General features: G+C 42.3%; 1 protein-coding gene across 4 annotated transcripts in view; it reads left to right on the plus strand.

Moving 5' to 3' along the window:
- TRIO (trio Rho guanine nucleotide exchange factor) overlaps positions 1 to 21,842 on the plus strand; it is a 371,755-nt gene that overhangs the window by 112,613 nt on the left and 237,300 nt on the right. For all 4 annotated transcript variants that reach the window (XM_033178811.1, XM_033178812.1, XM_033178814.1 and 1 more), the window contains exon 2: positions 18,555 to 18,629. In XM_033178811.1, the coding sequence (XP_033034702.1) occupies positions 18,555 to 18,629 (75 nt within the window). The remainder of the gene's footprint in view (positions 1 to 18,554; positions 18,630 to 21,842) is intronic.

The following is a 21,842-nucleotide window of genomic DNA, read 5'->3' on the forward strand; positions in this document are numbered from 1 at the left end:
GTACAGCCTTCTTGCCTTGGCCAGCCTCCCTAGGTGCCATTCACTGGGGGAGAGGTTGAGGGGAGTGGAAGGAGGCAAACCATGGGGGAGCTGACCCCAGGGCAGACCCAGCAAGATGGGCTTGTATACTTGGGACTCCTGGACTTGCAGTAGCGCCATGCACACTGCTATCATTTCGCCTCACTGGGGCAGCCTGGCCCCAAAATTACAATTAGCCATTCATTTAACCAGGGAAATAGCTTCTGTATCAGCACAATTTTTAGCCACTGATGCAAGTGACTCTGGTCGTATCACTGTTACTCCAGCAATAGTCAAGACAAACTTTGCTCAAGAAAAGGAAATGCTGATTTCAAGGAGGACAGGAGCTCTGCACTTGCCATGTGCACCATGGTCTTCTGGGTATGGGAAGAAAATAGAAAAATCTTTTAAGAAATACTTATTTATGGCTTATTTTTAAATGCCTATTTAGGGGTAGGTGTTACTACATACATACTATACTAGTACAGTATAGTACCTGTGTAATTTAGGATTGAGGCTACGTAGTGAAATTCTTTAGTGATAGGATTTTATTTATTTATTTTTGAGACATCTCTCACCCTATCACCCAGGTTGGAGTGCAGTGGCATGATCTCGGTGCACTGCACCCTCTGCCTCCTGGGCTCAAGTGATCTTCCTGCCTCAGCCTCTTGAGTAGCTGGGACCACAGGCACGTACACCGATGCCCGGCTGATTTTTTTTGTGGAGACAGGGTTTCGCCATGTTGCCCAGGCTGGTCTTGAACTCCTGAGCTGCGGTGATCTGCCCGCCTCGGCCTCTCAAAGTGCTGGGATTGGTTACGGGCATGAACCACCACACCTGGCCAGTGATGGGATTCTTGATCAACAGTATTTGAAGAGTGTGCCCTTAAAGTGGTCGTTCTCAAAGTGTGGTCCCAGGAACCCCTTGGGCTCCCTAAGACCTTTGTAGGGAATCTCTGAGTTAAAACTATTTTCACAACAGGCAAATTAAGTCTTAGCTAGCTATTTCTCACTCTCATTCTCTCCAAAGTGTATGCTGAAGTCTTCCAGAGGCTGCCTGACATGTGACACCACAACAGATCAAAGACAGAAACATATGTGAGAGTTTAGGTGAGTTCTCTTAAACCACACATTAAAGGGAGTCTCCAAAGTGTGAAACAGTGCTGGCCTTCTTTCTGATTTTTTTTTTTTTTTTGGGAAAAAGTATTTTTTTTTTTTTTTTTTTGAGACGGAGTCTCGCTCTGCCCAGGCTGGAGTGCGGTGGCCGGATCTCAGCTCACTGCAAGCTCCGCCTCCCAGGTTTACGCCATTCTCCTGCCTCAGCCTCCCGAGTAGCTGGGACTACAGGCGCCCGCCACCTCGCCCGGCTAGTTTTTTGTATTTTTTAGTAGAGACGGGGTTTCACCGTGTTAGCCAGGATGGTCTCGATCTCCTGACCTCGTGATCCGCCCGTCTCGGCCTCCCAAAGTGCTGGGATTACAGGCTTGAGCCACCGCGCCCGGCCGGGAAAAAGTATTTTATGTTAATATGTAATGAATTTATTATTACTTAGAAAAAATTATTTTAAAAATTTCTCTCAGATTTAATTTCTAATATGGTAAATACCCATATGAGATATCTAGATATTAGGTTGACAGAATAGTAAAGTAAGTAATAAATAGAACCCACGTAAAGCAAAAGTTTACAGAAAGAAATGTTACTTTCTTACTGTAAACTTGTGGCAGTTTTGTGCCTTGTTCAAGATTTTGTGTTATTAAAAATTAAGCATCTTTTATGTAAGACTCTTTGCAGACACTTCAGTATGTCAAGGCCTTTGCTTTATATGCCATGTCTGTTGATAGATCCAGTTGCTTTTCCTTCAGTAGTTTCCGCCCCCCCCCACAAGATGGAGTCTTGCTCTGTCACCCAGGCTGGAGTGCAGTGGCATGATCTCGGCTCACTGTAACCTCCGCCACTCAGGTTCAAGCAATTCTCCTGCCTCAGCCTCCCGAGCAGCTGGGATTACAGGCTGCTGTATTTTTAGTAGAGACAGGGTTTCATCATGTTGGCCAGGCTGGTCTCGAACTCCGGGATCCTCAGTAGTTTTTAAGAGGTATAAAGAAGTCTTGGGCCTCAAACCCTCAGGAACTACTTGCTCCGTGGAGGACCGTGTTCGCCTTGTCTGGGTAGTGCATTCTAGCAATGTGCCGTATGAGGTGCCTGGAAAGGAAGGATGCAGGAAGGGGGAAGTCCTGTGGATGGCCAGGCCATCTTTCCAACATTGGTCTTGGCTCTGTCCTCCCTTGAGAAAGGCAGGAAGGTTTTTGGTCTCCACCCTCCTCCTCCTGTTTCTTCTCCAGCCACACCAGTAGCATAAGTGGGTTATTGTATATTAAACAGGCTTTGGTGGGCTCCTCTCAGGCCCTAATACCAACCTGTAGCATTATTTCTATGGGAAAAAAAAGTTTTAAAATTGAGAAACAACAGTCTTCTTAACAAAGTTTTGGAACCCAGACCACTTGGAGGTTGGAGACTGAGTTTATGGGCAGGTATCCCCAGCGGTTCCTTTTTGGCACTTACTTGTAGTGAATCTTAAATGGGAGGCACTATTAGAGGAATTCAGTTAAGACAGAAATAGAAAGGGAAACAATGGGGTATCCTGTTCTTTCAGTCTCACACTTTTAAAGCAAAATATGAAAATCTAGTTTGCTGTTTTATTAGTTCAGAGAGTTTAGACTCCAAAATTGACTTCAGATTAATCTCTTGTCCACTAATATGCCTGTTTTTGTATTCTTCTTCAACTCATTTGGTAAAAGGTAGCAGCAAATGGTTGGATCCTTAAATAGGTAGACTGGTTTGACGGACAATACAAGCTTTAAAGAGGATGTGGAGTACAATCATTTGGGAAAACAGTTTGATATTAACTCATAAACTTGGGCAAGTGTGTAAACACTAAGCCAGCTGTTTAACCCTGACATATCTCTAGGCCTAGAGATACATTGGCAGTGAGTTCTGGGGGAGCGGATGGGGCTGTTCATGGCAGCGTTATTTATAATAGCAAAAATGAGAGACAAAACAATTGTTCACTTACAAGATTGCCAAAATAACTTCATGTTGTAGTCATCGAATGGAACACTATGCAACAGTGAAACTGTATTAAATAAAACTCAGCACGCACATCAATGTAGATGAGTCATGCAGACTGGAGGCAAGTCATGGGAGAACGCAAGTACAGTTCCAGCATCCCTTCTCTGAAACGCTGGGCACCAGCAGTGTTTTGGATTTCGGATATTTTTGGATTTTGGAATATTTGCATATACAAAATGAGAGATCTCGAGGATGAAACTCAAGACCAAACACAGAATTCATTTATGTTTTGTATATACCTTATACATATAGCCTGAAGGTAATTTTATACAATATTTTAAATAATTTTGTACATAAAGTTTTGATGTGCTTTGATTGAGACCTGTCATGTTACGTCAGGTGTGGAATTTTCCACTTGTGGTAGGGTCATGTCGGTGTTCAAAGACTTTAGGAATTGGGAGCATTTCTGATTTTCTGATTAGAGATGTTCAACCTGTAGCATGATTGCATTTATATAAAGCTTGAAAAAGGCAACACAGCAATGTATTGTATACTAATAGATTAGGTTTATAAATGGCAAACCTGTAAAGAAAAGTAAGGAATGAATGACATACTAGTCTGTTCTTGTGTTGCTATAAAGAAATATTGGAGACTGGGTAATTTATAAGGAGAAAGAGGTTGATTTGGGCTCATTGTTCTGCAGGCTGTGAGGGAAGCACTGTGCCAGGATCTGCTTTTGGTGAGGGCCTCAGGAAGCTTCCACTTGTGGCTGAAGGTGAAGGGGGAGCCAGTGTCTCACATGGTGAAAGAGAAGAGAGAGAAGTGGGAGGTGCTACTCCCTTTTAAACAGCCAGGTTTCACGTGAACCAAGTGAGAACTCACAAAGACAGCACTAAGACATTCATGAGGGATCTGCCCCCGTGACTCAAACACCTCCCCCACGCCCCACCTCCTGCATGGGAGGTCAAATTGCAACATGAGATTTGGAGGGAACAGAACATCCAAACTATATCAAATGGTTATGCGGAAAGTCCGCATAGTGGTTATGTCTAGAGCCAGGGAGGTGTGTATGATCAGGGAGGGGCATGGGGAAGGCTTCTTGGGTAGTGTCAGTGTTCTGATTCTTAAACTGGGTAGTGGTTTCAAACATACGTAATAAATACACACACCTTCTTACAGGTCACACCAATTCTCTTGCAAGTCTGGGGCCTATTTTGCTGAGACTTTCATTTTAGTCACTGAAAGAATTAGAAGGTTTGATTAAAAAGCCTTTTTGTTTTCCCATAAAGTGAGTAATTGAATATTTAAAACCATCAGGCGCCTTAGAAGTTATTTGCTATAATGGCAACCGCCCCTTCTCCTCCTGTGTGGAGGTTTTGAAGGTGGTACAGTGTTTTGGTTGCAGAGTTGACTGATGTCATACTGTGAGCTTTCACAAAACCATCTGGCCTGACTTTTGCAAGAATAAAGAAGGAAAACTTAGTGTGACTTTTCATCACTTTAAACAAATGAGTTCAGCCTGTAGCATAGTGGGCCAGGGGTGTGGCACTAAGGGCAGTGTGTGTACAAAGGCCAGCATCTTTGTCTGTGTGTCCAATCACTGTTCCCTGTAGTGTTTGCCTCTGTGTCAAAGTAGAGTGGGAAGATCCTGTTTATTTTTGATCATCTGTTAAAATGCAAGATGTTTGCCTATTGAAAAGGGAGCCCAAAGGTGGAAGCCGAAGATGGGAGGAGAGTGAGGTCTGTGCCTCTGGCGACCTCTTGCTGTCCAGTCACGGCTTTCCTGGCAAGAGCACAGGCGCCCTCTTGCCCTCTGGACACCAGACAGGCTTCCACAGGCATCTCCACCAAATCCAGGGGCCACTAGCAAGGCCGAGGCCCCAGCTGCGAAGCGTTGTGATAACATTCACTCTCACCTGTCCCACCTCCAGCCTTCAAGGGAGACACGGAATTCTTAGCACAAGTAACAAGATGGCAGAAAGGGAAGACTCAGGTTATTGAAGCTTTTGTTGCCACCATTTGGGAGAGAGGTAGTAGTCTCTTCCAAAAAAAAAAAAGAATTTGCTCATGTGACTTTTTGGCTCATGTGTTTCCATTTCTGGTTGTTTCCTGACTGGCCCTTTTTCACAGCCAGGAGCAAGGCTGAGCAGGACCCTGAGACTGTTCAGGTGCCTGTGGGGTGGGGAAGGGGGACAGACGGGGCATGAGAAAGATCTTCCAGAGTGGCCTGACTTTCCCATTGCCTTATAGTTCCTTAAATTATTTATAGGCCACCTGGGAGAAGTTATGGAGAAATTATTTATAGTCAGGTTAATTTACCATGATTGTGTAGATTTTTAAAAATATGTCTATTTGTTAGTGGCTTGTAACAATAATTACATGTCTCAGTCTGTTCTTTTAGTTTTAAGTAAAGATGTCTATCTTTATAGAATACAATAATTTTAGGTAAATGGGCAAAAATTCCCAAAATTCAGTTATTTAAAGCACTTATCAAACTTGTACAGCTGAGTAAGCTTCAGATATTAATACTATAATACTGTGACAACTGCTACTGATAGCATTTATTAGTGACTTCTGTGAGCTATGATTCTTAAGCTGTCCATTTCACAGATGAGGAAGCGAAGGTATGGAGCGACTAGGTACCTGCCCACAGTCACCCGCCTGGGAGGTGGCTAACCCAGGCTCCTAACTAGACACGCAAGCAACTCTTGACACAAAATTTCGTTTTGAGTTGTGGCACCATTTTGGCTTGCAGCTGATCTACTTAAAACTTGTAATGCTAGTGAAGTGCAGCTTTGCCTGTCCCTGCAGTGAGCGTGCTCCTGAATTCTCTCCACACCTCGTCTCCATGTGTGTAGCTCCCTTTTAAGGTGGCTTCTTGAACCCCATGTCATCTCCTGTGCTGGATCCCAGCTCCTGGGGCAGCAGGCGCCCTGAGGTCTCCCTGCAGGGTGCTGGAACGATGCTGTAGGGGCAGAGAGTTGTCTGGTGAGTGAGTGCCACACACCTTATTTAAATGTCCTTACTGCACTGCCGTTTTAATCACTATACTGGGTTTAATTTGGAAAACGATGTTCCCTGTGCTTTCTAGTAGATAAGATACTGAGATGTCCTGTCGGGAATGTAGCAATTAGGAGATTGGAAAAAGGAAAACAGATTCCACAGCCTACAAGACGTTCAGCTTTGCAGTCTTTTAGGATCTTACCCCACCCAGATTGGGCACTGCAGGGCAGGTGTCTAAAGTTACAAAACTGCAGAAGAGCTTGGTCTGCCTCTCGCCTTCTACCTCCCCAGTATTTATTGGGGGCTCCCGGTAACAAGCAGGAGGAGGCCCTGTGGCCCCAGCACCAGCCCAGTTGCCTCTAGCCATCCCAGCCTCCTGCACCGCAGCAGTGGCCCGGGGGATAATGAGTGAGATGGTCACACAGTTGGAGCTCCTTCTGTGGGAACTTTTTGTGATCACGGAATTAGCTGTGCCCTGTCACTTCAGGACGGCGGAAGCAGATGAGGGCTGCTGCCCTGCTGGGTGGTGGGCTCCGGGGCACTGCTGCACAGTCCTCTGAGCCTGTGCTGGCTTCGAGTTGCTAAACACCAGCCGCCCCTGGGGTAATCCAAGGGAGGAAACGCCACCAGGCCACAAGCGAGCCGGTCATTTCCTCAAGCTCACTTGGGTCTCCAAGCAGTGATTTCCTCCTGAGGCTTCCCTCTGCAGCTCCTGGAGGGTCCTCACGCCTTCGGTCTTCCTTAGTGTGTGTGTTTGCATCGTTCTCTTAACCAGTGAATGTGCTTGAATATGTATACAGATGCCAGGAGAGAGGTGAGTCCATCCCAGCAAATCTGTTTCTATGTCAAAAGTTGTTTTCCCATCAGTATATTTAGATTATTTGGCTTAATAAACACATGTTTAACCAGAATTTAAAAAACAAAAAAAACAAAAAAAAAACACCACTCTGCTTTTGTCTGTATGCAGAAGGGAATTTGAGGGGAAAGAGGTAGGAGGAGAAGAATTGAAATGAATTTCTCTTTTCTCTTTGTTTTCTGCATTAGCAGATGCATTACTTTTCTTAACCCTCTGTAATTTCTTAAATTTCTCATTAGCAATTCAGTAGGAGGGTAAATGATAGGGGGTTATCTACCAGAATTCTTTTTCTGCTTGGGAAAAGAGGGTGTAGGGCAGGACAGCAGGACCTGAGTTAATATGAGCAAAAGCCAGGGGTTGCCAGCATCAGTATAATCCTGAGAGAGTTGTACAGGTATGGCCTCCGGGCTAACACATACTTGTTGAGCAGCCAAATCTTTCTACAACAAATAGAAGGATCTGGAAGAAAACTTCCAAATTAACTATAGATTGCATTCTGAATTAAGCCTAAAAACAAATTACAAAGTGCTAGTTTTTTGGTTTTTTTTTTTTTTTTTTTTTGAGCTGTCTTAACAGTAACAGGATTGCAGGATTGCTCCTACTGGGTTTCTTAGGCTGCTACAAGGCTGTCTGGCCTCTACGGGTCAATAAACATCTAAAGGGCAGGACTTGACTGGCCTCTGATCAGATGAATCCTCAGAGCATCAGATGTATTGCAAATTACATTCAGAGAAAAAGGAACAAAGCTGTCAAAGTAGATTAACTGAAGTAACTTAGGCAAGGCAGTTTATATGTGAGCTATAAGGTGGATTTCTAATATTAGAACATCACAATATTAATCTTTGAACATGCTACTTACATTATTATTCACTAATGTGCTTTGTGTTTCTAATCTCTACAGCAAGTGTTTCCAACCCTTTCAGAATGGTCTGGAACACCTTTTTTATGTTAAGGACTTATTTTTAGTGTCAGCGATAGATACAGCATTTCAGTGAAAAGTAACACTCTTAAATGGATGTGTCTATTTAATCATAACAGTATCTAAATCTCTTTATACATAACAATGTATTTTGGAAGACATACTTGTCTATCAGCTCTTACTGAGTACATGGTTAAGGCTACTGGTTAGTCTAATGTGTGTTTTATTTTGTTTTAGAGTATAAGCTTCTTAAAATCAGGAACATGCCATTTAGGGGAAAAATCTCTGGAGTTTAAGAGAGTACCATGCATAAATATGTTTTTTATGAATGCCAAGCGATTAAACACAATTCTAAGCTTTATCAAGGGACTGACTGGCAGAAAGTTCTGCCAAATTCTTTGATGTTATTAAAGATTTATTTTTGTACTGAGTTTCATGTTAGAATCAAATCCATGCTTACTGAAGTGGAAATAACTTTTCAGACCTTCAGTTAAAAATTCTGATGTTCGTTTGTGGCATTTACTTTACATTATATATTAACAGGAGTAAATGAATTAACAGGATTTTTGCAGTGGGCATGGACCTAAAGTATCTTAACGTTGTGGAGAACATTAGGAGAAACTTTGGTATTTTATATGTGTAATTTAGTAACTCTGAATACTGTATGTTAAATTAGACATAATTACTGGCCACTCAGATTAATTGATAGCTTGTTTAGACACTCAACTTTGGTGTATGTCTTCCCCGGGGGTGGAAAATGAATCAACACAGAATACTGGAATAGAGGGGATTGGTAGGCATTTGTTGGTGAGCAAGGCCCCCGGATGAGGATCGTGGCTTCAGTGACTAGTACCTGCACCTACCCCTACCGCCCCTTAAACCCCTTTTTGTTTATGTGTGGAGGAAACATTCATTCAGAATCAGAACCTTTGAGTTTTAGGGTCGGCAGGAGTTAAGGCTGAGGTAGAGGATACTCATGTGGAGATAAGCTAGAATAAGCCAAATTTTAAACCCAAATCGTGGTTCAGTGCTGGGAATTCAGTTCGTTTTTCTTCTGGAAACGTATAGACTGTCTGGAACACTTTGGTTTGGCCTACCTGTTGTATAGTGTTTGTTCTGTACCCTTCGTACTCACAGTCAGTCCCAGGCAGGATTTTGAGTAAAGTAGTACAGATGTTCTGAGGAGTTACTGTTTGTGCTGAGGCCTCATGGAGGCTTAGCTTGTGTTCGGTTAATGTGGCAGCAAATGGAGTCATGTGAGCCCTCAGTAGGCTGCCTCCAGCCAGCCTTCTGGTGCTGAGGGACCTGAGACAGCAGTGTGGGCTAACATTCAGAAGGAACAAAGGCGAATGCTCAGCTCTGAGGTGTGTGGAGTTGACTTGGCTTGCTGCTTCCATCATGCTTGGTCCATTTACAAAATCTCATAATGAAAACATTTCAGTGTCACTTTAAATTCTTAGGGGAAAAGCCCACTGACTGCAGAGAAGCAGAGCTGTGAGGCTCTGTGTTTCCTACTTAGAAACCACTTCCCTGGAGGCTTGAGTTTCCTTTGGTTGTGGAGGTGCTGGAACAACAAGCCTCCCAGTTCACTTCTTCCAAAGCACAGTCTCCTCTTTCCATCAGAGATGCTTGGTTTGTTTCTTTGGTTTGGGCAGGTAACTTTTAAATTACGTTGTAAAAACTTAAGGTGAAAACCCTTTTCTCCTTTGAAATATAGATTGATAATATGTAAATGCAATTTTATGTACTAGTCAGTCACCAGATATACTAGACAGAGAGTGAATGGAGTCACTTTAGCTTTTCAAAGGAGTTTTTATAGCCAGTTGCATGCGTTGGAGTTGTCGCTATTGCTCTGTGCCTAAATGGATACTCTGCCCAGAACCACGAATTGTAGAGTACCACCTGTTTGCTACCTTGAGGTTTAGCTAACTGGGTGTTAAGTTCATACTGTGCGCCGTGGCAGTCTGCTCAGTGAGACTGCCATGCAGTGGGACCCAGCGTAGCCCCTTTCCTCTAGGAGCCCAGCTGCTAATAGAAACACCGAGAAGTCTTTGGATATTTTCCCTGCAGTGCGATAAGGATTTGGGGGTGTTGTGGGAGTGCATCCCGGGGGTGTCTAGTTGAGCAGTAGTGGGGACAGGTGTCCAGACTGGGGACAGGTGAAGAAGAGGTGTGTGTTGGGAGCGGGAGGGGAAGGCGTGTGTATGGAGGTTTGGTGGTGAGGTGGAGGTGTGGCTTCCCTGCAGGTGACTGCAGTTCCTGGAGTGAGCCTGGGGAGAGGGTAGTGGTGAACCAGTGAGGTTGTAGAGGCAGCATACATCAGACCATGAGGGACTGTAGTTGAAGGCACCAAGAAACCATTGAAGAATTTTAGGGAAAATGATGAGACGTTTGTTTGAGAAACATGCTAGGGAGAGTGGCAGAATGCATTCAAGGGAGTTACGAACATCTATTAGGAGATCGCTGGAGCAGCACATGAGGGCAATGCTGGCGGGGACATGGGTGCTTCGTGGGACTGTGGAGTCCCTGCAACTCCTTGTTCATGGGAGTAGGGATGGGAGAGAGGATGCAGGGCAGGGACAAGCCTGGTTCCTGGTTTGGCCATGAGGTCGATGGTTTATGAGGTAGGTACTGTACTGGGACCTACACTGTGGGGAGCAGGTTTGTGGGGATGAGCATGAAGCACGGTTGGACGTTCAGGGGGGCATGGCTATCCTATAGGCATGTGGATGCTTCTTCTTCATGGCACTTCTTTGTTCCAGTGATGGCCAGTTTCCTACCTATCAGTCAAAACCTACTGTAATAGCCCACCCCACCCCTGCTTTCTTCGCTTCCATGAATGTTTTGTGGTTTTGTTTCTCTGCATCTGTTGATGCTGCTTGCTCTGGCTGGAGTGCTCTCTGTTTTCCAGTTTGCCCAGTTTTGGACTACTTCTTCCACACTTTGCACAGATCTTTTATTTGATAGGTCATCTTCTCCTATTTTCATCCCTCTGGCCCTGATTTTTCCATGCCAAATATCTGTACCACAGAACTGACCACTCATGTGTTGCTTTCTTTCCCAAACAAGCTAAGGTCAACAAACGCTCTAGATTACACTTTGTATATGAGCACCCCCCAACTCCATGCAGAGCTAGTCCATGTGCACTGAGAGAGGTTTTCAGATAATTAGTTTATATCACTTCTCTGTGGTTGAGAGCCCCTCTGGCCCCAGTTCCTTATGTAGTAATCAAAAAATAATAGAGGAAAAGGAGTAGAATTATAGCTTTATTTTCTGAAGCCTTTTACAGAATATGATTGTCATCTGCATTAAAACACATGGGGCCATTGAGTTTTTTCTTTTTCTGAAGAAGAGTAAGAGTGCTAAAATGTGTAGAAGACTGATACAATGATTGAATAGGGTTTCTTTTAGCAGTCAACCTTCTTGATCTGATGTGTATCAAACCACTTGATATGATGATCAGATTGTAACAGTGCTTTCCCTCTGGTTCATTTAATACACTCTAAATTTCTAAATGACTTTCCTGAGACACTTTGGTAAAGCAAGTCTTTGGAGCAGGTCAGCATCACAGAACCCTGTATGTGCATGTATGTGTGTGTGTGTGTATGGGTTAGGGATTGTATGTATGTAGATAAGGGTGGGGTAACTCCAGTTCCAGAATACAGCCTCAGAGGCATCCCTGACAGGCTTTACAAGGACATGCACAGACAGGTAGACGAATGTGTTCTTTATTCTGGCATTAGGCAAACAGGATCAGTTTTCTCTGTGCATAGCTCTGTGCTCGTCCCTGGGGTTCCAAACATGAATGGCATACGTGGGCACATGGTTTCTTTTTTGACTTATGAGATTGTAAGAAATAGAGTCCCTTTTATAATACTACTACTTTTTGACTATCAAAATATTCCCTTCCGTTGGTCTATTAGTTATACTTTTAAATTAACTTCCATTGCACAGTTAATACATAATTAAAACATCAAACCTTAAGAGTTCTACAGATTGTTTCATTTACATTAAAATATATATATTTGTCTAAAAAATGTGGTTTTTCATTATGGTCTTTTTGGTTATTTTGGTTGTCTTTTGTATTTTATGTTACTAAAAACTATAACTATTTTAAGTTGAAATTTCTTTTAACTCCCTTGAATTGATAAAAAATATACTACTTTCTTTGAGGTATGCTGTTATAGGCTGTTGCTTCTAAAATCATGTGAAGGGACGCATTAGCCAGTCCAACAGTTATAACCATACAGGTTATAGGTAAAAACTGTAATGCTATACTGTGAAACCCCATCCATATTCTTGTGTGGTCTTGTCTGTGAACATGTCCATATTCTTGACGTAAGTCTTAATTCATTTTATATGCATTTTATAAGTGTGGATTGTGATATATTTATGTTAAAAGTAATATTGTATTATTTTTTGATTTTTTGATTTTTTTTTTTTTTTACGTATTAGAAAAAATGAGGGATATCTTCCCCCCACCCTTTAACATGTTCATAGAGGATCTAGGCTTGTTAAAATGCCTCCTTCCTATGCATCACTTCTAGATGCGTGCACAGCTAAAACCCTTGATAGCACAAACCTCGTGCAGCCACGCGCGGCCGATCCCTTTGCTGAGAGCGTAATCCTGCGGGCTCCGCAGAGAAGTAGCCGGCACGGAGAGGGTGACGTCACCTCCCTCTGCGCATGCGCTTGCCGAGCGAGGGCGGTGCCTGCCAAGCTGATGCAGATTTATCACTCTGCTCTTTGTGTGCAGGCGTGCGCGCGCGAAGTTTCCCCTAAATTAACTAATGAGTAAAATTCGGTAATCACCACCAAGACCCGGTACTAATAGGAAGCTCCAGTTTACTATTTAACTCTCTTTTTCTAGTTGTTTAAAAATAGTGGCTTATTTATTAACATTTTTGTTACTGCTGCAACCTGTGTTTTTTTTAAGTATGTAGGATTCTTTTTTTTTTTTTTTCAATCTCTTCCCCCAGATTATTTTCCAATTAGTAAACACTAACTTGGAATAGCTGACAGGCAAATGAAACCCCTGCGAATGGGTGAGGAGCACAGTTTGTCTTGTGGGCTTGGCTGCCTTTAAAGGAGGAGACACAGCCAGTTCAGAACCGCATCAGTTCATTTTGTTCAACAGCTCAAATGGTCAAGGAGTAACCGTGTTTCTTCTAACAATGTTTACTGAAAAACTCATTTGACTAGTTTAATTTGAAGATTATGTAAAATTTCAGATTGCTAGTATGTGCCAGTAGTCCTGGGAGAAATACAGGATTAAAAAAAAATAATAAAACCTACGTTTTCCTTAAAAAAAAAATGTTAAATTTGATTCATGGTTTCACTCATTTGATTCATCTTTGTGCCACTTTTGTAAAAATACCATTTTTAACATAATATGCTATATAAAACTTTTGTTGCTCATTGTGAAAATATTTCTAGGGTGCTTTTTATTATAAATAAATTGGAGAGGGGTTTGTTCTTCCTGGACTGTTTGTTATTGTTGTCTTAAATTTAATGCCACAGAGGTGACCAAGTGAGTGAGCATTCTGGTCATCAGTGACTCGCTTAGAAGGGTATTTGTCTCAGTGCAGCACCTCTTTGCAGGATCTCAGTATGAAAGATGAGTAATTGATTTGATCAGTGGGGTATTAGATAGTTGAAGTTCCAGACTGTCGATTCAGTGGAAAGATGTTTCACTGTTGAATGATAACTTGCAGAATATTTCTTTTTAGGGCAGGGAGGTTAATTTTCCATCTTATGAATATAAATCATACTATGATTGAAGGCTGAACTATATCTAACATATTTCACAAAACAAAAGTAGAAAGTACTAAGGAATTTTGGGGTTCTTGTGTATTGGTTCGGGGCAAGCTGCTGTAGAAATATATTAATTTGTTGGTTGAGTTCATTCATTGATTAATCCATCCATCTTTCTTTTTCTTTTCTTTTCTTTTTTTTTCTTTGTTTGGAGACAGTGTCTCTGTCTGTCACCCAAGTGTGCAGTGGCATGATCTCGGCTCACTGCCACCTCTGCCTCCTGGATCCAAGTGATTCTTCTTTCTCAGCCTCCTGAGTAGCTGGGACTACAGGTGTGCGCCACCACTCCCAGCTAATATTTTTTGGTATTTTAGTAGATGGGGTTTCACCATTCTGCCCAGGCTGGCCTCGAACTTACGAGCTCAGGCCATCTGCCTGCCTCAGCCTCCCCATTCATCCATCTTTCTACCCAGCCATCCCACATCTGGTGAATGCCCTTTGCCTGGCCCTATCCTAGGCATCTAGGATACAGCAGGGCACAAAACAGACATGTCCTGTGGCAAATTGGCTGGTCTCGAGAAAAAGAGGCAACTATTCACTTGATAAAGAATATAATGTTTATTATTAAGGAATAGAAGTGATTTGGGAGTCCAGATTTAACATTTATGCTCACACTGACATGCTGTCGAACCAAATAGTAATTTGAAAGGTGGTAACATAATTAATTTTGGCAAGTAATAGGCTGAAACTTGTGGTTATTTTAAAATTAGTATATTAAAATCTCTAAACATTCCAGTTTGTTTTAGGGAAAAGCAGTTTTTTGTGTGTTGGCTTGAAACCAGAAAGAAAACCATCAAGGAGCACCTATATATAGTTAACAACTCTCAAATCTGATTTTTTTAACCCAAGCCTGTTTTCCTCAATAGCATTCAACAAATATTAGTGTAAACATTCTGAACATAGTCATTGTAGACTTGCTTCAGAAGCGTATTTGTTGCCTGCCTTTAAGGACTCCCCTGGGAAACATCTTCTGCACCTAGAGATAAGCCTCGGCTGACTCCATTCTTGCTGTTTCACTGTTTCCCGAAGCTAGCTTTTCATTAGAGTCCATAATGGTTGCTGTATTTCAGATAGTAGCAAAATATGCTTCAAATTGTAACAGAAATCCAGTCTGTCTTTTCTGCACAGTTTAGTATGGGCTCTATATAACTTAAAAGATTATATAATTCAAAAAATGGGTACAACTAAATATCCCCCGATTTGGGCCATTTACCCTCTGGTTATCTCCTCTCAAGTTGCTCTTCTTTGTCTAGGCTTTCTGTTAATCCTAATTTTACCAAATTTCTCTTTGTGGCACCCCCTTCCACCTGTTTAAGTAGCATTGGCAACCCCCCCGGTGGCACTGAGACGTAGAAACGTTGCCGATGCTTGGTCTTTGGTACAAAGATAAGGTCTGGGATCCCAGCAGGGCCTCTCCGTGGTGGTATTTGCTGTGCCTGAATCTCTCTGTGACTGGAGAAGTGTGTGCTTCCAGGGGGCGCCCACCGAGGGCAGCCATTGTTCAGTAAGTTTGGGAACCACAGCTAGATCCTTTAATGCATGAATGAAGAAAGCATTAGGAGTTGAGTCGTATCGGCTGTGTAATCTGGAATCTGTGGAATGGCACAGAAGCCATTGATTTTTAATTTTTTAGAACGTTTTTATAGTCCCACACTGTTTTCCTAAATAGTTCTTCAGGGCATGGAACACAGCCTGCCTTTTTGATCTGAGGAACTTTCATGGTTGGGTTCTTCCTGCTTTTTATTGAAAGTTACATATGATATATTTAATCTGGTTTTAGTATTTATACATGCTTCCTGAGTCCTTTGCTTATTGGGTGTTTTTTTTTTTTTTTAAATGGAAATGAGATCTAAAATAATACCTAAGTGACCAGTCACCACAGTAACCACAAACTCAGTTTCTTTGTGTGGTTAGTTTTATATTTTTCCCCCTTTTATATTTTCTTTTCTGTTTTCGAAGTATTAGTTGATGGTTTAAATAAAATTAACATCTTTTTCAGTGACAGTCTACAAAAATATAAACTGGTTAGAATGTATATTCTGGTCTATGCGTGGGCATGTACCTACATCGTAATAAAAGTGAAGCACCTTTTCACATCAGTTTCTCATTAATTCATGTGCTTTTCTTCCTCTAGAAAGACTGAGTCTTCCTTAATTTGGGGGGAAACTGAGGGACCCATAGGTTAACGTAACTACAGCTCTGAGAAATGAAAGGTCACATGGGAGTGAGTCTGTGACTTAGAGTGGGACATAGGAAATTGAGACATTCATTGAGTTCTGTGTTCTGTACCCTGCTTTCAAATCAATATGCTGTTCCTCCTGTGAGGTGGCCTGGAATATGGCAGCCCTCACTTCCATCTTCCACTCCACTGTGGGTATCAGTAAATATGTGTGATTCAGAAAGTTAGCAGTAATTGTCAAAAATGCTTTGGAATGATGACTCAAGTCACACAAGCCTCTATTGGGATATCAGCATTGGGATCAGGACATTCTTGGTGATGGCTGTGTGACTCACAAGTGGGGGCTCTGTCTCTGTAGTGTAGGAGCCAAGGCTGCAGTTGGTGGTGACATTTCTCTGTCTGAGGGCCTTGTTGTGTCCTGGTCATGACATCTGTGGGCGTGGATGTGGGAATGGTAGGAAGCATGCGTTTTCTCATCTGAGCAACAGAAGGGGAATCCTCCCTTCAAATACCTGTAGATAGGGATCTACAGCTGTCGCTTACTCCTTCCTAGTATTTGCCTATCATGTGATCTGTCTCCTCCTCATTTGCCCGGGTCCCATAGCACTTCGTGCTGCCTATGAACATCCCATAATCTGCCTTGTTTTATCGGTGTTTGTCAGCTTGTCTCTGAGGGTCGCTGGCGAGCCTTAGTCCTCTTTGCATTGCAGTTGCCCCTGTGCCATCTGTGTCCACGGCAACCACAGCAGATGAAGTCAGTCTTTGTAGACACGTTCAGTGAGTTACAGTGACTGGCAGTGAATTGCTGACTAGATTGCATCCATTCAGGAGTTTTGAAGGAACCTGAGGATGAAATTGCAGAACTCTTGGCTCAGATGTTTTGCCTTTTATAAATAGCCGCTGTTTTCAAAGCGTGGTGGGTTGCCAGCACAAAGCATGGTGCATTGGAAAGGAAAATGGCCTGGTGCTGTGGAGGCCCCAGCTCGGTCGAATCTCCCCATAACTGGCTGACTAGTTCCACGCAGCCTTCCTAGGACCTCATGATCCTCAGCCGAATGAGTTTGCTGTGAAGTCTGTGGTGATTGTCAATGTCATCGTTAAATCTCATTAAGCTGGGTTCCTTATACACGTGGACATATTCTATGGACAGGAGTGATTTACATTAAGAAATCAGATCACACTGCTGATTTATTCATTCTTTGTTTCTAGGAATGATATGTTGCAGAGACTGAATTTTGCTATATTCCTCCCGAAGGTGTTGATTTTGTTGCTGCTTGTTTGCCTGCTTTAGCAGGCATGTAATTTGGCCTGACCCACATGTGACTACACATTCTGTGTCTCTGCAGTGGGTAGCAACTCAAATTTTGATTTAGATCTTTAAATCCTTAGCAGGGCTGCTTGGAATTCACCTGGTTTTTGTTTTAAAAGCTCCGCATTGCTTAGATGGGGCCCTGCCCTCAGGCTGACAGCCCTAATGATGGGCTGTGTACCATATCCTTTTCCAGGTGTCTCTCCCAGCTTTCGTCATTCTCTAGTGTCTGGAGAGAGTCATTTTTTATAAATGTTCCCTGAAGCAGGGCTTGCCCAGGAGTTGCTGCTCAGGACACCAAAAGCGAAATAAATGTTCGTTCCTTCACTTTCAGTACTTTCCTTGCCTTCTAATTCCAAGTCTACGTCTTGCTGTGCTTGTATTACCATGCTAGCATTTGTGATGCTTTTCTTGTACCATTTTGGCAAAAACAAACACAAATGGGGATGGGGAAGTGGTGTTTTGTTTTTTCCTGGACATTGTTCTGCTAACAATGTTAGTTACTAGTTTTGGTAGGCATCCCTGAACCTAGATTACCTCTGTTAGAGATCGCCAAGAGAAATATCCAGTTTTTATGATGAGTATGGACATTTTGGACCCCAAATTCCCACGTAGGCATTCACCCTGGTGAGCTGGGCTAGAAGCTTTTGGACTGCAAGAATTCCTTTTGCTTAGATGGATTTTGGCCTAAATTGCCTACTGCATGCTCCTTTTCTACAATATTCCCACTGGACCTTCTAAGATACTGGGAGTAGGGGCAGAGTTGGGTTTTAGTGAGAAGAGGGACCTAGGCCACCTCTGAAACTGGAGTGGCACTGGGCCATATGACCACGTTAGCCATTGACATTCCTCCAGGGGGCATGACCCAGAAAGCCTGGAAGGAGAGAGCCAGGCCCCAGCTATTTATAATCCCCTCTTTCCTTGCCACTGAGTATTTTTAACCAGACCCTGGAAGTCTGACAGAATGAGGCATTGAGCTCCCCCTAGAGGTTTTAGCGTGTCACAAGCAGCAATTTTTATAAAGCAGTGTTGCTGTCTGTTTTCTTTGCTGGTGTCTACATTAATCTACATAAAAATTAAGATTTGGTAAATAAGCTGGACTGATTTCATATCCTGTCTCCTTTTGGGACCAAATCGTTATTGCTAGAAATGGCTGAGAGCCTTTTGGGGACATGAGCCTCTGGGTCTGTGTGCAAATCATATTCAACATTAAAATAGAAGATAGTTTTGTGATCACAGATGTGGAATTTAAATGTTGTCCTATGATCATGTTTCTTAAGTTGATTTAATGGGTGTGGATAAAGCTGCTGTGTTAGCATCAGATAGAATGGTTAAGGAATTAACTGTCACTCTAGCAACCCAGTAATTTTATTTTCTCCTCTGTATTTCAGGGTTTCGAAAAAACGATGAAATGAAAGCTATGGATGTTTTGCCAATTTTGAAGGAAAAAGTTGCATACCTTTCAGGTAAAGTTTACCTTTCAACTCTGCTTTATCCAACTGCTCTGACACAATGTCAGACATAATAAATGAACTCACCTGCCTCAACATATAAAAAAATTGGCATTTCTATGAATTTTGAACTGCTTTATTCTTGTAACAGTGTTCTTGAAAAATTAGTGCCCAAAGCATTTTCTTCCAGCTATGAGGCACATGATAAGTCAGTTAGTGTTGGTGATGAAGATACATTTGTTTCTGCCATTCAACAAAAATTTGGCTGTTCTGCCCCCATCAGTTAAGTTTAAAAACTGATTTTTAAAAATCCGATTATTTCAGCAAAAGTGGTGGGAATGTGATGGTATGTAGATGGATCCTGAATTTCTCACTTTGGTTTCTTGTACTCTGTACCTGCCTCTGTTGCTTTGTCTTTTGGGAGGCAAGGACACCTGTTTCTCCTTGAGATCTACTCCTTTGTGGCTCTCTGGTCATGGAGTAACTAGGACCCAGGTCGTGGACGATGAAGCCTTGGTGATTTTACCAGCTGAGTCCATTTCCCTGTAGACCCAGTCTTTGAGGCCCTGGCCCGCCCGCAGACAGACTCTGGGCCAGTCCCTTGGGCTTTGGGCACCTGACTGCCCTCTCTTCTGCACGTAGATAGTCAGCGTTAGGCCTCTTCGGACTGTCTTCTCGGGGCCTCCCTCCCACATAAACAAAACAGCCATTGGGTATTACACCTTTTGGGCACTAGCTCACTTGTTACCAAACAAAGATTTGCAAGATTTTTCTGCTCTATCAGGAAGTTCATCTGTAGATTGTGGTCACGTGCTTTTAGATGAATTTCCTTTGAGAATTTTTATCTTTCTCAAATAGGCATTCTGTGCTGATCTATGTATCCTCTTGAACACATACCAGTTTTAATTTATAACACTGATAGCTGCTTTGATAAGTTTTTTGTGTCCTCTGGACGTGTGATACTGCTATATATTCAAGATGCAGCTTCCTGTGGTGTTTTTGGTAATCTTGCTTTGCTTCATGTTCAGTAATGTTTCTTGGTCCCTGTTAATATGGTTTGATTTTGTGGGAGTAAATCTAATTCATTATGTATTTGGAAGGTTCACAGAAGAGTGTAAGGAGTTCATGAAATGAAGGTGCTTTAAATTGTTGGAAATATATGGTGAAAAACAAATACTGGCTTACAGTACACTGAGTTTTAAAAGTAGCATTTATTTGCTTTTCTCTAATCATTTACTGACAAACTGCATTGTAAGGACTCATGCCAGCTTTGCGAACCCCTGATTTTGTAGTTTACAAACAGAATAATTAAAAGACTCTACTTAAAAATTAGAGGTATCTGTAAGGAAGGCTTAAAGCCGAGGCCATGTGTTTATCAGTTTTTTATTTTTAAAGTCTGGGTCTGTGATAATAGCACCTGCTCCCTCTGACCTCTCTTTGTGTTTCTGAACGTTTTGTTCCATTTTCTTTCGTTAGCATGTGGAGATGGACATGTGAAGCAAGGTGGAAGGTTAACATTGGTGGGTTTTATTTGTATTCATGCTTTTATTAGGTAATACAGAATATATCATCAGCTGACATTTTTATATAGTTTACAGTCAACACTAAAACTTCACCTTTTAACTAATCAAAGAAACAAAATCAGCAGTCTTTTTGAGTTTGTCTTCAATGTTTAATAAAACCTTAAATTCTGCAGGGTTACATAAAGTTGGATATCTTTGGTGGGGTGGGAAGTTTTGCTTTTACAACAAATTAGTAGGAACTGTTTAAAATATTAGCGATGGTAGAGCTTCCAGCAGTGTTAGCAAAATGACGTTAGTAGATGTCACCGCACTTTTACAGTATTCCTAATTTATGACCAGAACTGGCAAGGCTGATTAGCATGAGCTCATTGCTCTTTGTTTTAGGCTTATTGTTATCTCCTTTAGGAAGGGAGAAAAAAACCCATAAAATTAAGTAGAAATTGACTACTTGTTTTGTATTACATTTTTTGAAAATGGCAAAGAATGAATAAACTTTCCAAAATAAAATTTATCTCTAACTCAGTTTTTTTTTTTTTTTTTAATTGAAATCTAATTCACATACCCTAAAATCCACCTTTTTAAAACGCGGGATTCAGTGGATTTCAGTGTATCACCAGGTTGTGCAGCCATTACCACTAATTCCAGAACCTTTTCATCACCTCCCAAGAACCCCATGGCCACCCCCAATCCCCCAGCACTGGCAGTCACTAAGCTATTTTCTGCTCTGACCTCATTTAAAAAAAAATTAGGGAATATTATGATACCTTTGTAAAAGCTCTCCATGTGAATGGCTTTTAGTGGTTAAATCTAAGTAAAATGGCAGGGGCTTTGTAAAAGTAGGCCAAAAGATGAGTGATTTTAAAAGGTACTTATTAGGTCAAGATCTCTAAAAGCCCAGTGATGAACCTGAATATTTCCGAACCTTAGTGTCTAGGTCTTCTAAAAAGTAGTGCTGATTGCACTTAAGTAAGATAGAACGTACTGGCCGGGCGCGGTGGCTCAAGCCTGTAATCCCACAACTTTGGGAGGCCGAGACGGGCGGATCACGAGGTCAGGAGATCGAGACCATCCTGGCGAACACGGTGAAACCCCGTCTCTATTAAAAAAATACAAAAAACTAGCTGGGCGAGGTGGCGGGCGCCTGTAGTCCCAGCTACTTGGGAGGCTGAGGCAGGAGAATGGCGTAAACCCGGGAGGCGGAGCTTGCAGTGAGCCGAGATCGCGCCACTGCACTCCAGCCTGGGCGACAGAGCGAGACTGTCTCAAAAAAAAAAAGATAGAACGTACTACTTCCTTCATTTAGGGTGAACTCAGTGATTAAATATCTTACCTGACTTCGTGTTTGAAGTCAGAGGACAGTGCTGTGGTTTGACTGGATCACCTCCAAAGTTCAGATGTTGCCAATGGGATGCTGTTAAGAGGTGGGGCCTTTAAGGGGCAGTTAGGCCATGAGGGCTTCTCCCTTGTGTGGGATTAAGGCCCCTGTTAAAGAGGCTTTACGCTTGCCCTTCAGCCATATGAGGACGCAGCATTCCTCTTCTGCCCGTGGAGGATGCAGCCCTCACAAGACGACCGAACCTCGTCAAAATGCCCTATAGTTTATATTTAATGGAGTTTGCGTCTAATGGCATCTTACATATAATGTCAACTATTAGTGTGGTTCCTATGCCACTAGGGTTTGAGCCTTAGAAAATCTCACAGACAA

The sequence above is a fragment of the Trachypithecus francoisi genome, unplaced genomic scaffold (genome assembly GCF_009764315.1).
Source record: "Trachypithecus francoisi isolate TF-2019V2 unplaced genomic scaffold, Tfra_2.0 Lachesis_group2, whole genome shotgun sequence".
NCBI lineage: Eukaryota > Metazoa > Chordata > Mammalia > Primates > Cercopithecidae > Trachypithecus > Trachypithecus francoisi.